Source organism: Onychomys torridus, chromosome 7 (assembly GCF_903995425.1).
Source record: "Onychomys torridus chromosome 7, mOncTor1.1, whole genome shotgun sequence".
NCBI lineage: Eukaryota > Metazoa > Chordata > Mammalia > Rodentia > Cricetidae > Onychomys > Onychomys torridus.
The window spans coordinates 101429272-101446257 of record NC_050449.1 but is presented as its reverse complement, the minus strand read 5'-3'; the positions used below and the strand labels follow the sequence as shown (position 1 = coordinate 101446257).

Genomic DNA, 16986 nt, shown 5'->3' with positions numbered 1-16986 from the left:
TAGGCCAGAGTAGGCAGCAGCAGCAAACAAGAAGAGATGCCTGTCTCAAAGTAGGTGGAAGGCAAGGACTGGTATCTGAAATTGATCTCTGACTTCCACAAGCATGCTCTGGCACATTTATGCCTGCATTTATTTATACATGTGACACACACACACATACTTTCTCCCCCTGTGCCCTCAAGGGCCAGAGTGATAGTTCAGCAGGTTAAATCTGACCTACCCCAAACCCTAGGACTTGATAATTCCTCCCTGAATTTTGTCTATATTGTTTATAAATCAGTGAGCACATGTGCTTTTCTTACTGATCTCATTTCCTGACCCCACACACTGTCTACTTTACATCTCATGTACAGCATTACTGTCATGTAATTAATGTTGTACATGAGGCTGTATCCTCATGTACATTACATGACACTGCCCTGGAGATCAAGAAAAGGAAAGTGCCTCAGGAATACCATTCTATGCTTACTCTAGACCAACCACACCTTAGTAAGAGACTCTAACCTTCATGGGATCGTAAAGAGGCTCTGCTCTTCCCTATCTCCCTTAATGGAAATTTAGGCTTCAGAGTGGGAAGGATAGGGAGAAGCTAAGAAAGGGAGATACAAGTAAAGCAGCCTAAAGACCAGGACAGTCACCCGCCTCTGCTGAGTTACCAACTGTACTTCACAGGCCGCAAGCCAACCACCTGGAGGGTTTCCCTAGAGCAGAGGTTCTCACCCTCCTAATGCCCCAATCTAAAGATACAGTTCTTCAAGTTGACCCCAAAGGAGTTGATCCAGAGGCTGAGTTTAGGGGTCAGCTTCCCTATGTTCTGTAGCACTTTGGGTTATGTAGGGAGCTGTGTACTCTGAACTTTTCTGTTTGTTTCCCTACTGCGGCTGTCATAAATTTCTACAAACTCAAGGGCTTTCAAGACAACACAAATGTGTATTATCATGAAATTACTGGAAGTTAAAAGTCTAAAGAAGGGACTGGAGAGATGGTCCAGAGAGAGGATTAAGAGTGCTTGTTGCTTTTGTAAAGGACCCAGGTTCCCAGCATCCACATGGAGATCACAACCACCTGTAACTCCAGTCCCAGAGAATCCAACTTCCTCTTCTAGCATCCACTGGCACCAGGCACACACATAAACTACAGACAGACATACAAGCAAAATGCCCACACACATAAAACACATAATTAAGCCAGGAGTGGTGGCGCACGCCTTTAATCCCAGCACTCGGGAGGCAGAGGCAGGCGGATCTCTGTGAGTTTGAGGCCAGCCTAGTCTACAGAGTGAGTTCCAGGACAGCCAGTGCTATTACAAAGAGAAACCCTGTCTCAAAAAACCAAAATGAATGAATGAATGAATGAAAAAGTCCAAAGGAGTTCTGAGTTAAAGTCAAGGTGTTGGGTTGGGGATTTAGCTCAGTGGTAGAGCGCTTGCCTACCAAGCGCAAGGCCCTGGGTTCGATCCTCAGCTCAAAAAAAAAAAAGTGAATAAAGTCAAGGTGTCCAAGTTATAGTCCTCTGTAGAGATGCTTTTCTCCTACTTCACACTTTCCCTCTGCTTCTGATCTCACACCACTGACTCTCCAGCCTCCCTTTCACTTACATGCAAGGAGCCTTGTGGTTACACTGGGTCCACCTGAAGTCTCCCAATTTCAACATTATTAATTTAATCACATCTGCAAAACATATTCATCTGTTCTCGTGATAGGAGATGGGCATTTTGTGGCAACAGGGTTCTATTTTCAGCTTTTCTTTTGCATATGCATATATGGCGTGTATGTGTGGGAAACATACATATGTGCATTCGTATGTGTGGAAGCTGAGGTTGACATTAGGTATCTTCCTTGATTGCTCTTCACCTTACATACTGAGGCAAAGTCTCTCACTGAACCCAGAGCTCACCATGTTGTCTAGTCTGGCTACTCAGCTTGCTCCAGAGACTGCCTGTCTCCATCTCCTGTGCATGAGGATTATGGGCAGGCTACAATACCCACCCCGCACAGGTGGGTTCTGGGAATGTGAGCTCTGCTCTTTCATGCTTGCATGGCAAGCAGTGTCCTTGCTGAGCCATCACCCCAGCCACAGGATTCTTTTGTTCATCTGTTTTTGTAGACACAACCTCACAGTCTCATAGACCAGGTTAGCCTAGAATTCACTATGTACCAGAGGATGACCTTGAACTCCTTCCTCCTCCTCCCTCCAATGTTCTCATAGGCTGAGATTACAGGCATGTCACAACACCTGGATCTATCTGTGTCATCGGATAAGGACATAGTAATGTTACTTCCCTGCACGACATCACAGAGAAGCTCTATCACTTCTTTGTGCAAACTTCTAAGGGTGTACGCAATTCCACCTAGCTCCTGATGGAATCCACATTTAGTAGCTGAGCAGGCCACAGAGCAGAGGCAAGTGGGAGCAAGACATCATCCTTAAGACATACAAGACCTCGGGTTGGGGATTTAGCTCAGTGGTAGAGCACTGGCCTAGCAAGCACAAGGCCCTGGGTTCGATCCTCAGCTCAAAAAAAAAAAAAAAAAAAAAAAACCCAAAAGACATACAAGACCTCATCTTAACCTGCCTCTTCCTCTCTCAGAGCCTCTAAACCACAAGCAGAGAAGTAAAGGAGCTTAACAAACACAAGTCACTTTGGAAAGTAGCCATATCAGCTCTGACCTTCTCCCCACCACCTCCTGTCCTTATCTCTCTCACACTAGATCAAGCAAGCTACTTACCAAAGGCTGGCACTTCAAACACTATGCAAGTTAGATGAGAAATTGCTTTTCCATCTAGTTCAGAACAACCCTCTCCATCTTCCCTTCTCTGACCCTGTGAGCCCAGACACAGGGGAGAAGGTACACTTACTTTGACTGCAGGGTCTGCCTGGGCCACGTGCCATCTTCATTTTGGGGCTCAATTACTAGCACCTGAGCAAAAGGGGAAACCAAATGAACATAGTGCAACACACCCACTTCGGACACGCTTACTGCTGTAAGACTTCTTGACATACACCCTGGTCAGAGCTGCCTGCCTGGGCATGGCCTGGGCCCTCCTACCTGACCCTGGTACAGCCCAGCATCCTGGATAGTGTTGTCTAGCTTGCTCAGCTGCTCGTAGGTGTTGCTCATGTATCTGTTCCAAAGCCGAGTTTCACGCTCTGCAGGGATGTTGAATAGCTTCCTCATCTCTTTCTCGATGGTTGCTAGGAACAGGCAAAAACATCATTCAGGGCTGTCTCCAGAGATAAAGTTAAAGACAGCCAAGGCAAACCAATCTTCACCCTGCTTCCTTCTCAGATGTTAATGGAAGATCTAGAGCAAATACGTTCACAGACCTTAACTCGTTTGTGCTCCTAAGACCAATCATCTCGTAAGCAGCAGCTCACTATGCTTCTCTGATAAGGCAGGTCTTTACAGCACCACAGTAACATAGACCTCAGTGGCACATGCCTATAATCCCAACACTTGGGAGACTGAGGTGGAAGGCTCGAACAAGTTCAAAGCTACTAGAAAGTTTTAGGTCAACCTGAACTTTAGTATGAAAACCTATTCAAAAACAAAACAAAAGAAAAAAGACAAGAAAGAGGAGAAAGGAAGAAAGAAAGGCAACATAGAAAGTTAGAAAACCAACAGCTGGATGGTATTGGTGCACACCTTTCATCCCAGCACTCGGGAGGCAGAGACAGAATTTCTGGGTTCAAGGCCAGCCTGGTCTATAAAGGGAGTTCCAGGACAGCCAGGGCTACATACAGAAATCCTGTCTCAAAAAAACAAACGACAAGAAAAAGCTGGATAGTATTGGTGCACACCTTTCTTCTCAGCACTTGGGAGGCAGGAGAAGGCAGATCTCTAAGTTCAAGCCCAGTCTGGGTTTTTTGTTTGTTTGTTTGATTGGTTGGTTTTTTGAGACAGGGTTTCTCTGTGTAATACTTCTGCCTATCCTGGGACTCACTTTGTAGACCAGGACAGCCTTGAACTCACTGAGATCTGCCTGCCTCTGACTCCCTAGCACTGGGATTAAAGGCGTGCACCACCGCTGTCCAGTTGGCCAGCTTGGTTTAAAGAGCTAATTCCAGGACAGCAATAACAACACAGAGAGACCCTGTCTTGAAACAATCCCCTTACCCCCAAAAAGATAAACAGCTAGCTCTATGATCATTATTGCACAAACAAAAAATGAGGCCTTCTGAGTTCATCTGGCCACCAATTTCAGAGGGAGTGGGAGGCCACAGGAGATTTGAGGAAGGGAATACAGGAGGGGCTGGAGGAAGGAGAGGGAAGGGAAGGGATGTAATCAAATTTTAATTAAAATTTTACGAAAAAATTGGGCTCTTAGCCAGGTATGGTGACATCACCTATAATTTAGCAATGGAGACACTGATGCAGAAGGATCATGAGTTTGAGGCCATCTAGGCTACCCAGGACTCCACCTCAAACAAACAGACTATGGACGTGGTTCAGTGGCAGAGTGCCTGTTCAGTGTTAATAAATGGTCCTGAGATTGAGGGCCAGCTCCACTAAAAACAAACAAAAACCACAAAACAACACCTGCCATTTTTTTCCCCTGAAAATGTGAAAGTTGTTTTTTTAACTAACTAATTTTTATGTGTATGGATTTTTTTTTTTGCCTGCATGTATGTACATCATGTATGTCTAGTACCCTCAAGAGACCAGAAGATGGTGTGGAACTATGGAATTAATAATTAAAAAAGAGTTGTGGCGGTCTGGATGAGTATGGCTCCCTTGGCTCCTGTTTGAATGCTCAGCATCAGTTCATGGAACCATTTGGGAAGAATTAGAAAGCACGGCTTTGTTGGAGAAGGTGAACCTCTGGTTGGTTTCAAAAGCCCATGCTAGGCCCAGTGCTGTGCTCTCTCTGGCTCACTCAGCTACTGTCCCAGCACCATGCTTGTCTGTTTTCTGCCCTGACGACCATGGACTAAGACTAACCCTCTAAAACTGTAACAAGCCCCCAATTAAATGCTTTCTTTATAAGAATTGCCTTGGTCATGATTTCTCTTCACAGGAATTAAACACTAAAATGTTGGAAACTGAACCCTGGTCCTCTGGAAGAGCATCAGTACCCTTAATCACCGAGCCATCTCTCCAGTCACTGTTGTTTTCTGTGTGTGGTATATGTACTCATTAGTGTGGGTAAACGCACACAAGTGTGGGTATGGGGGGTGTGCGTGTGGGGACCAGAGGCCATCTTTAGGTATCTTTCCATCTTTTATTTTTTGAGACAGGTTCTCCCTTATTGATTTACCAGGAGTTGCTGACCAATGAGCTTCAGGGATCGGCCTGCTTGTCTCACCTCCCCCAGTGCTGAGGTTAAAAGTACAGACACACTTGGTTTTCTTTTTTTCCTTCTTTTTTCTTTTGGTTTTTCGAGACAGGGTTTCTCTGCGTAGTTTTGTGCCTGTCCTGAGTCTCACTCTGTAAACCAGGCCGGGCTTGAACTCACAGAGATCCACCTGCCTCTGCCTCCCTCGTGCCGGGGTTAAAGGTGTGCACCACCGCCAGGCCCTGATTTTCTTTTTCTTTTTTTGGTTTTTCGAGACAAGGTTTCTCAGAACTCAGAACCTAACACCCAGGGCTGAGTATGGTGGTGACTACTTAGGAAGTAGAGGCAGGAGGACCAGGAGCTCAAGGCTAGACTGGGTCACAAGAGTTGAGACCAGCGTAGTTTACATAAGCCCCATCTCAAGGGAAAGAAAATCAAACAGGTAAAGAATCCAAGGTGCTTCAGGTGCCACATCACTGCAGCCATACTTCTACACAAACAATATGCATACTCTGCTTTACACACACGATCAGACCATGCAGTATCAGACCAATACAGTGCCTGAAACAGCATAGCTCAGACTCAGGACTACTGCATGTAATGTTTTTACTATATACATATAGTTTTCTGTCTCTAACAACGTAAGGGTTTGGGTTGGTGATGTGGCTCAGCAGGTAAAATGATTTCCCAGCATGCATGTACCATAAATACAATCCCTAGAATCATATAAACCAGCACTTCAGGAAAAGGAGACAGGAAGATTAGGAATAAAATGGGTTTTTTTTTTTTTGTTTTTTGAGAGAAGGTTTCTCTGTGTAGCTTTGCACCTTTCCTGGAACTCACTCTGTAGCCCAGGCTGGCCACGAACTCACAGAGATCCACCTGCCTCTGCCTCCCTAGTGCCGGGATTAAAAGCATGAGCCTCCACTGCCTGGCAGGAATACAATGTTATCCATGGTTATATACTAAGTTCAAGTTCAGGCCTGCTTGAGCTACTCTGGTGGCCCAAGTCCTGTTCTATAGAACAGTTTCCAGGTCTGGTTCTTCACAACAATTCTCTCAGATTTCCAAGTCAGAACTAACAACCCCAGTTGGGTAACAAGCCTTGAGAGAGCACCCCAGCTTCCCTCCCATCAATTACAATACCCCGTGTTCTCTCACCAGACAGCCAGAACCCTGGCCAGCTGCTTACCAATGGTATCTGCTTTGCTAAAATGGCAACTTAGTACATTGGTGGGGTCACTGTTCTCACAGAGCTTCAACTCCAGCAAATACACCTCCACCTTGCAGTGCTTGACAAACAGGCCATGCTCCACAACCTGAAACAAGAGGCAAGGGTAATCGAGCTGGGAGTGACACTGGGCAGTCTTGGAAGCCACATGCCTCAGCAGCAGCAGCAGCAAAAGACTAAAACCTCTAAAAAAGTTTCCTCTCAGGCGGTGGTGGCTCATGCCTGTAATCCCAGCACTCAGAGGAAGAGGCAGGTGGATCTCTGTGAGTTCGAGGCCAGCCTGGTCTACAGATCGAGATCCAGGTCAGACACAGACACACAGACACACACACACACACAAACCTATACAGAGAAACCCTGTCTCAAATAAACAAAAAAATAAAATAAAATAAAAATTTAATTCATCAGCATATATCCCAGGAATTACAATCCTCCCTCCGCCCACCCCCAATGAAGAGCCATGTACATCTTCACAGAATCAGAGATCTGTGTAGACACACCACCAGACCCTATAGGCAAGTCTCAGAAGGTCAACTTTGAAGAAAACATTCTTGTTTTGGCCTTGTAGGGTTTGTCTATACAAAGGCTGTAACACAGACGTAAGACCTTAGACGGAGAGGGAAAAGAGGGAGGCAGAGGCAGGCGGATCTCTTGAGTTCCAAGGCCAGCCTGGGCTACAGAGAGAGTTCCAGGAAAGCTAAGGCTACATAGGGAAACCCTGTCTCGAAAAAAGATAAAAACAAAAAAATACCAAAGTTATTAGGTAAGCATGGTGGCTCACATTTGTAATCTCTACACCCAAGAGGCTCAAAGAAAACAGTTCAAGGCCAACATGAGCTACAAGTGAGTTCAAGGTTAGCTTGGGTAACTTAGTAAGACCCTGTCTCAAAGAGAAAAAGGGCTGGAGATATAGCTCAGTGCTAGAACAGTCATTCAGCATATGTTGGGAGAAAGAGAGAGCAGCAATACTTATTAGTTTATGTCCTTATGACCCAACTGAACAGTGTTCCATAAAGTGCTCTAAAAACACTAATGGACGTCCTAAACTACCAGGCAGCTCTGGTATTTGAAGACCACTTAGTAACACCCTGAGTTACTCACAACCATTTTATTTCCTAAAGAGAACTAGAAACAACCTAGAAATAGTCTCTTAGGCCAGAGTTCCAGCACTCAAGGATTTGAGGGAGGAGATGACCAGTTAAAAAAAGGCCAGCCTAGGCTACACAGAGATCCTGTCTCAGGAAACAAAAACAAGGTCTCAAGATACGGTGCTGATGTCTTTAATCTTAGCACTTGGGAGGAAAAGGCAGAAAATCTCAGAGTTTGAGGACACTCTGGTCTACAGAGCGAATTCCAGGACAGCAAGGGCTATGCAGAAAAACCCTGTCTCAAAAAACCAAACAAGGCTGGAGAGATGGCTCAGAGGTTAAGAGCACTGACTACTCTTCCAGAGGTCCTGAGTTCAATTCCCAGCAACCACATGGTGGCTCACAACCATCTGTAATGAGATCTGGCGCCCTCTTCTGTATACATAATGAATGAATGAATGAATGAATGAATGAATGAATGAATGAATGAATAAACAAGCAAGCAAGCAAACAAAGTCTCAATACTTGCTTTCAGTCACTTAACTACATTTATCTTCTCAAGAAATCAAGAGACGTCAGTGCACTCGGAGAAATTACAGACACACCTAGCAGGTGGAAGAACTCAAGTACTCACTTTTCTGACAATGGGCTGCTGGCCTTCCACACAGCCATACCAATTTAGCAATTTATTCCAGGCTTCAGTTGGGACCAACACATAGTCCAGCTCATCAATTAAGTGTTCCTTCAAGGTCTGACTTTCAGGATCTGAAAAGGAAATTAGCACATATCTCATTTTTCTTTCTTTTTCCCAGAATTTTTAATTTTTACAAGATTCTTAGGTATTTTTCATGAGAAAAGACCCAACAGGAGAAAGCACAATAATCCAAAATTCTGTCACTGGCCATTCTTTATCCCTGGTCACATTTTTTGTTTTGTTTTGTTTTGTTTTGTTTTTTTCAAGACAGGGTTTCTCTGTGTAGTTTGGTGCCTGTCCTGGATCTCGCTTTGTTGACTAGGCTGGCCTCGAACTCAGAGATCTGCCTGCCTCTGCCTCCCCGGTGCTAGGATTAGAGGTATGTGCCACCACCGCCCAGTCTTAGTCACATTTTTTTTGAGGCACTTATATCTGTTCTATAATTAGAAAGAAAGTAAGCTAAAAAAACCCATAAAACAAAAAAAAACAATAAAATGGTTAATTATGAATACTTACAATAATAATCCTATTGATAGTGCTTTACTCAGACATCATCTACACACTAAACATTTGATGAGACAGCAAATAAATGAGGATCTGAGGGTTACCAAGCAATCATGCTGAGCCCTCAGTTCAGTCCCCAGCATGGCAGAAAGAAAAGGAGGGGGAGGGAATGGGAGGGGCCACATACTACCGCTGTGAAGTAACAAACAAGAAAACAAATAATTTCCTTTCAGCTAGGCATTATGGTGCACATCTGTAATTGCAGAACTCAGGATCAGGACTGTAACTTCAAGATTTATTTGGGGTACGTAGGTAGTTCCGGGACAGACTGGGCTACATAACTGCTATGTAGCTAAGTTATATAATAAGACCCTACCTCAAGATAAACAAGCAAATAAATAGAATTCTCTTTCTGAGCATTTGGGAGGTAGACTCAAGAAGTACATGAGTTAGATCCAAGGGGTGGAAGCACACGTCTTTAATCCCAGTACTTGGGAGGCAGAGGCAGGCGGATCTCTGTGAGTTCGAGGCCAGCCTGGGCTACAGAGTGAGTTCCAGGAAAGGCACAAAGCTACACAGAGAAACCCTGTCTCTAAAAAAAAAAAAAAAACAAACAAACAAAAAAAAAAAAAACAAGACAAACAAAAACTACAAACAAACAAACAAATAAAAACCCACAAAAAAGGGCTGGAGAGATAGCTCGGGTTAAGAGTGCTGACTCTTCTACCAGAGAACCCAAGTTCAGTTCCCAGCACCCACCTGGCAGCTCACACCTGTCTGTCACTCCAGTTTCAGGGGACCCGACACCCATGGCAAAAACACAAGTGCACATAAAAATTAAATAAAATATATTAAAACAAAAACAAAAACAAAAGGCCTGGCAGTGGTGGTGCATGCCTTTAATCCTACCATTTGAAAGGCAGATCTCTATGAGTTCGAGGCCAGAAAGGTCTACAGAGTGAGTGTCAGGACAGCCAGGGCTACACAGAGAAGCCTTGTTTTGAAAAACAAAAACAGAACAACAACAACAAAAACTAGGCCAGGTATAGTAGAGCACAGAGCATGGCTTTAATCTCAGCACTGAAAAGGCAGAAGCAGGACCAACCTGGTCTACATAGTGAGACCACATCTAAGAATGGAAATAAACCACCCCATGAGGGTGGAACACTCCTGTAATCCTATCACTTCAGACAAAGAAGATCACAAATTTGAGCCAACCTCAGATCCATAAGATCCTTCTTGAACAACAAAGGGCTGGTGAGATAGCTCAGCAGGTAATGACATTGCCACCGAGCCTGACAAGCTGTACTTAACCTCCACACTGCACTATGCCATGCACATACCCGACCTGCCTCACACATACACACACAGAACTTTAACCTAAAAAACATAAAACGAATTCAAAATCTAAAAGCCAGACTCAATGGCACAAGACTTTAATCCCAGTATTTGGGAGGCTAAGGCAGGAAAGCAGTGATTTTTGAGGCCAGCTTAGGCTACATAGCAAGTTTGAGCCCGGCAATGAACACAGCAAAACCCTATCTGTAAAACAAAAATAAGAATATATTTACAGTGGCACACTCCTGTAAATCCAGCACAAAAGAGGCAATGGCAGGAGGACTAACTCAAGTGCAAGGCCAGCCAGAGCTACACAGTTAGACACTGCCTCAGCAAACTAAAACAACAAAAATACAAGGAGCTGGAGAGATGGCTCCACAGGTATGGGCATTTGCTGCCAAGCCTACATGAGTTAGTCCCTTGAACCCACATGGTAGGAGGAAAGAACCAACTTCTGCATGTGCGCACGCGCACACACACACACACACACACACACACACACACACACGAATAAATGTAAAAATATAAAAAACAAAACCAGGTTGATATTAGATATTAGATATATGTATAAGTTATCATAGCTACATACCTGCCTGCCTATCTTCTGAAGAGTCTAGACACAGGTGAAAGATCATCTGGAAAAGCTAACAATGCCACCTCCATGCAGTCACAGAAATAAACCATTCATCATTTTTGCTACAACACTTAATAGGGTGTGACGAGGTCAGAGGTCACAACTCTACTTACTTTCCACCTCTCCTTACACTATTTCTATGACACAGTACAGAGATGCTTGATGACCTTTAATATACCTACAATTTGACCTTCTTCACAAATACCAAGAATCTGTGGATACAGCTTAGCGTGGTGGCACACACCTTCAATCCCAGTAATCAGGAGACAGAGGTAGGCAGAACTCTGTGAATTCAAGGTTAGCTTGACCTACATAGTGAATTCCAGGATGTAGAGAGAACCTGTCTCAAAAACAAACAAACAAAAACCAACAACACTCAAACCAATTACTAGATACTATTTGCTTAGCATACTGAATGTGATCCAGAGCATTCAAAGAAAAAGGTGGGAGGCGTGTGCTGTGGGGTGCTTTGGATGTTAAATGTGTTGCTCTGATTGGTTAATAAATAAAACACTGATTGGCCAGTAGCCAGGCAGGAAGTATAGGCGGGACACAGAGAGAAGAGAATTCTGGGAAGTAGATGGCTGAGGCAGAGAGACACTGCCAGCTGCCACCATGACAAGCAAGATGTAAGGTAATGGTGAGCCACAAGTCACATGGCAAAGTATAGATTAATAGAAATGGGTTTAATTTAAGATAGAAGAAGTAGATAACAAGGAGCCTGCCACAGCCATACAGTTTATAAGCAATATAAGTCTCTGTGTGTTTACTTGGTTGGGTCTGAGCGGCTGTGGGACTGGCAGGTAAGAGAGATTTGTCCTGACCCTGGGCCAGGTAGAGAAACTGTAGCTACAGGGGTGGTTCCCAACTTTTGGATTACAGGTGCAATTTAAAATGATTTTATTCTTTCAATTACATACAAGTCCAAATCTAAAAAAGAAAAAGGTAATTAAGGAGCTAGAGAGATAGTTAAGTAGTTAAGAACACTTACTGCTCTTGCAAAGGACCCAACTCTAGTCCACGCACCATTGTTGGGCAGCTTACAACCTACTGTAACTTCAGCTCCAGGGGATCCAAAACTACTTTCTGGGGTCCTCAGGCACTGCACTCAGATGCACAGATTCATTCACAAGTACACATGCAACACACAATTAAAAATAAAAATAAGCTAGACAGTTGTGGCACATGCCTTTAATCCCAGCACTAAGGAGCATAGGCAGGTGCATCTCTGTGATTTCAAGGCCAGCCTGGTCTACAAAGAGTATTCTAGGACAGCCAGGACTATTACACAGAGAAATCTTGTCTCAAAAATTAATGGGTTGGGGATTTAGCTCAGTGGTAGAGCGCTTGCCTAGCAAATGCAAGGCCCTGGGTTCGGTCCTCAGCTCAAAAAAAAAAAAAAAAAAATTAACTGATTAATTAAAATAAATAAATACATACAGGAGGCAGAGCCAGGCGGATCTCTGTGAGTTCGAGGCCAGCCTGGGATGCCAAGTGAGTTCCAGGAAAGGCGCAAAGCTACACAGAGAAACCCTGTCTTGAAAAACCAAAATAAATAAATAAATAACGCATACATATCATACATGTGTGCACACATACAATAAAAATAAAGCAAAAATGTAAAAAAAAAAAAAAAAATTAAATGTTACAAAGTATGGCAGTTGAATGAGAATTGGCCCTATAGGCTCAGATGTTTGAATCTTTGGTCCCTGGATAGTAGAACTATTTGGGAAGGATTATGAGGTGTGGCCTTGCTGGAGGAGGTGTGTCACTGAGGGGTGGCTCTGAGGTTTCAAAAGTCCACATCTGACCCAGTCTCTCCACTTGCTGATCAGGATGTTAAGCTCTCAGCTACTTCTGCAGCGCCATGCTTACCTGCCTGCACACTTCCCACCATGATGATCATGGACTAACCCTTTGAAACTGTAAGCAAGCCCCCAATTAAATGACTTCTTTTATAAGCTGCCTTCGTCATAGTGTCTGTCACAGTAACACACAATAAAACATATTGTTAGAAGTAGTTATTTAGGGAAAAAGTGCTTCTCAGTAAGTCTCTGCAAAGACTTCTACTACACATGTAAACAAGCATTTCCATCTCTTCACATTCTGAGAATTATAAATTCACAGTGTCCACAGTATAGATTCACACCACCTCAGGCTATGGCCCATGTGAACACACAGCTAGAAAAATTAGGATACTGCACCTGAAAAGAGTCCAGAGTTGTCAATGGGTCCAGGAAACAGATTATGTTCACCCACATTGTACATATCCCAGCTATCAAAGCCCACATACTTCTTCCACTGCTTGAACCACCGGCTATCAATAAGATACCTAGAGAGAAACAAAACAACAGTTTCATATAAAATATAGACAAAAGCCAAAGTTCTCTCCTTTAATTTTGTTCTCTGGACGCCTACTCTTAACTTTTTATGTTTTTGGGGTTTTTTTTTTGTATGTGGAGCTGAGGATCAAACCCAGGGCCTTGGGCTTGCTAGGCAAGCGCTCTACCACTGAGCTAAATCCCCAACCCAACTTTTTATGGCTTTTCACCAAGGTAATTCCCATTAAAGTCACACTTTTTTTTTTTGAGACAGGGTTTCTCTGTATAGTCCTGACTGTCCTAGAACTTCCTCTAAACACCAAGCTAGCCTTGCAATCAGAGATCCACCTGTCCCTGCCTCCTGAGCGCTAAGTGCTGGGATTAAAGGCATGAGCCACCATCACCTGGCTAAAAATCACACTCTTAACATCAGGACCAGATGTCAGCCCCATATGGCAGAGAGGGCCTAGTTTAGGCCAAATATTCACTTAAAGCAATGATTGCTAAAAGAATAAGTAAAGGAAACTAGCTGTGGTGGCCCGTATCTGTGATCCAGCATTTGGAAGATGAAGGTAGAAAGGTCTGTCTCCACTGCATAGTTAAGTTTGAGGTCATTTGAGCTACAAGAGACCATATCTGTAAAAAACAAAACAAAGCAAGGCATGGTGGTGTACACCTTTAGGTGCGAGCACTTGGGAAGCAGAGGCTTTTGGATCTCTACGAGTTCCAGGCCAGTTTGGTTTACATAGTGAATTGCAGACCCCAACCAACGCTACATAATGAGACCCTGTATGAAAAAATCAAACAAGGTACTAGAAAAATAACTTAGGGAGTTAGAGTCTAGCTTGGTCTACAGAGTGAGTTCCAGGACAGTCACCAAAACTACACAGAGAAACCCTGTCTCAAAAAAATAAAAAAATAAAAAATAATAAAAAAAAAGAAAGAGAGAGAGAAAGAAAGAAAAAGAAAGAAAACTCAGAGGTTAAGAGACCTTGGTGCTCTGCCAAAGGACTCAAGTTTGGCCCCCAGCATCCATGTGTGGTAGTACACAACTCTAGCTCCAGGAGCCGGATACCCTCTTCTAGTCTGCACAGGCACCTGAGTGCACAGTGTGCCATACATATACCCATACACATGTATCCAACATAAAGGCAGGCGTGGTATCACTCATCTATACTGCCATCACATAGGAGGCAGCAGAAGCCTGACTGCAACTTTGAGGCCAGCCTGGCATACATTTCAAGTTCCAAACCAGCAAGGACCACATAGTGTCTCAAACAATTTCTGAAAGATTTTTAAATTTAGTTTTTGAGATTGGGTCTCAGTATGTAGCCGCACAGAGCCTTGAACTCATAGAGATTCACTTGCCTCTGCCTCCCAAATGCTGGGATTAAAGCTGTATGCCACTATGCCTAGTTAGAATTTTACTTTGAATTATGCACTTGTGTGTGTGCATGATACAGGTGCCCACGGAGGCCAGGGGAGCCAGATATCCTAGAACTTGAGTTACAGACAGCTGGGAGCCACCCAACATGGGTGCTGGGATTCAAACCCAGGTTCTCTGCAGGAACAATGTGGGTTCTTAACTGCTGAGCCATCTCTCCAGCCAACGAGCAATCATTTAATATGGACTCTTTCTAGAAATAGAATTATGCTAAGTTATTAAGTACATTCTCGACAACCCCTTCGTTTATTTGTTTGTTTATTTATTTATTTTAGGCAGAGCCTTACTATATCGCTCAGGCTGGCCCCAAAACTTGACAGCAGTTCACCTTTCTAGGGCTAAGATTACAAGCATATACTTCCACACCAATCTGAGTATTCTTAAATGTGTCATCCCTTGCAGAATAATTTCTAAAGTACTTCTATCTGTCTGGCTTTTCACCAGCTCAATCTAAACACCCTACAACTATAGCTGAAAGGCATCGCCCCACATACACACAATTTATATCTCTTCTTCAGTCCTCAGAGTGGTCACAATCAGTGGAAAACCTACTGGAGTTCTTGACTCCTACACAGTCCCAGCACAGGCATTTCAGCACTACTGGTGAGCACTATCCCTCCCAGCAAACAATCTATTAAAACGCCTCATATCTGAATCTGCTCTTCTCAATCCCGGACCTTTTTTATTTTTCTTTTTTGAGGGGTCATGCTCACTATGCAAACTGCAGCAATCCTCCAGCCTCTGCCCCTGCAAAACAGTAAAGCGTCTGCCACCATGCCTGGCAAAATCTTGGAACTTTCGATCTTCTATTTTGCTCCGGGATTCAAGTTCTGCTCCTCTCCCACTCCTAGAACTAACTACTGCCACAATTGTTCCTGACATCTGACAATCTGGGTCCTGAGACATCTATTCAGCTTCTGGCCTTGAATCTGTTCCAAAGTGTTCACAAGTTACAAAGTGTCTACTTCTGATCTTCTCTCAACCCCCTGAGCGCCATAAGCCACAAATTGCTACCCTGGTTTTAACTGTTAAGGAACCGAGGTCTGTAAGGTATGGACGCCTTCCCCCAAGGTCACCATCAAGTGCCCAAGTGTTGGGTAGTTAAGTGCTCTCCCCTCTTCCCGCCCCCGGCGACCCGAGCACTCCCCCTTGTCCACATTCTACACCCCCTGTCCCCGCCGGCCCAAGACCCTTGGGAGTACGAATGGGCCGAGACACACCCCAGACCTGTCAGCGCTGTGCCCCAGCTGATCCCGGGGTTCCTTTCACCAGCGGCGGCTGTCAAGCTACTCTGTTTCAGAGACTCCAGGCACCGCCCCCGGCCAGCCTCTACCTAAGCTGGGGAAAGGGGCCCGGCCTGCGGGCCAGCGACCCGGCCTGAGCTCCGCGCGGTGGAAGGGCAGACCGGACGCTCACCACTGCGCCCCACGCTGGAGCGTGGTCCCCATCAAGGCTCCGAGCTCCGTCTTCTGGGTCTCCACATCCGGCCGCTCACGGCTGCCTCGGCCTTCCGCCATCTCGTCCGCCGCCCCGGCCCAGCCGGCCCGGACATCCGCCTAGCGCACGGCGTGCTGTGGGCCGCGCCCACGCACGCACGTAAGCACGCACGTGCGCGCGCCCGGTGCCGCCGTCAGCTTCCGCCTCTTCGCCCCGCCCCCACGAGCTGTCCTCCCCCACCCCCACCCCCACCTCCTGGAGCTGGATCGGACGGAAGAGGGCGGGACGCCCAGAGGCGGTGGCCACGTCCACCCGGTACGCGCGGCAGCTTCAGGAAGGACGCCCGCAGCTCTGCGGTGTCCGGAGGTCTCCTGGTCTGTGGGGTTACCCTGGTGCTAAATCTGAGTGCGAGAAGCCCACCACTAGCTTTTCCTGTTCCACTCGGCGCCATTCCGCTTTCAGCAAGACCGCCCAAAGGCGAGATCGAATTTACTGCCTCGGCAGCCGCTGTAAGCAGGTGCACAGACACACTGGGATCTGGAATGTCCGGTGTGGTCCAGCCATTAACAATGGTCGCCAACAAGCGCCGGCGAGATGGCTCTGTGGGTAGTGCTTGCCATGCAAGCGTGAAGACTAGGTTTGATCTCCTGAACCCATGTAAAGGTGGAAGAAGAGAATTGACTACTTAAAATTGTCCTTTGTTCCCGACACAGGCACTGTGGCATGAGTTCACTTTACAATTATACAACAGTGAAACTTGTCTGTTTGAGACAGAGTCTCTTGTAGCCCTGGCTGCCCTGGAACTCCCTATATATACCAGGCTGGTCTCGAACCCAGATCCAATATGCCTCTGCCTCCCGAGTGCTGAGATTAAAGGTGTAAACCACCACACCTGGCAAATAAATAAATAGTCAAAATTAGACCCTGTCTCAAAGAACAAAGTTGTCCTAAGCAACCTAGTTGCCAGAATCCTGTCAGCCCTCCATGTCAAGGAGAGTGGCAGCCAGAGGCCTAGAGC

At 45.3% G+C, this 16986-nt stretch overlaps 1 protein-coding gene across 2 annotated transcripts in view; it reads right to left on the bottom strand.

Moving 5' to 3' along the window:
• Positions 1-16131, bottom strand: part of Usp4 (ubiquitin specific peptidase 4) — a 38836-nt gene extending 22705 nt beyond the window's left edge. The window contains exons 1-6 of one of the 2 annotated variants that reach the window (XM_036192687.1): positions 15948-16131; positions 12971-13098; positions 8231-8361; positions 6470-6596; positions 3051-3196; positions 2860-2921 (exon numbers count right to left, since the gene is read on the bottom strand). In XM_036192687.1, coding sequence (XP_036048580.1) covers positions 2860-2921; positions 3051-3196; positions 6470-6596; positions 8231-8361; positions 12971-13098; positions 15948-16048 — 695 coding nt within the window. In that variant the 5' untranslated portion in view covers positions 16049-16131. The remainder of the gene's footprint in view (positions 1-2859; positions 2922-3050; positions 3197-6469; positions 6597-8230; positions 8362-12970; positions 13099-15947) is intronic. The other variant, XM_036192685.1, reaches the window with a different exon arrangement.
• Positions 16132-16986: the final 855 nt, after the last annotated feature.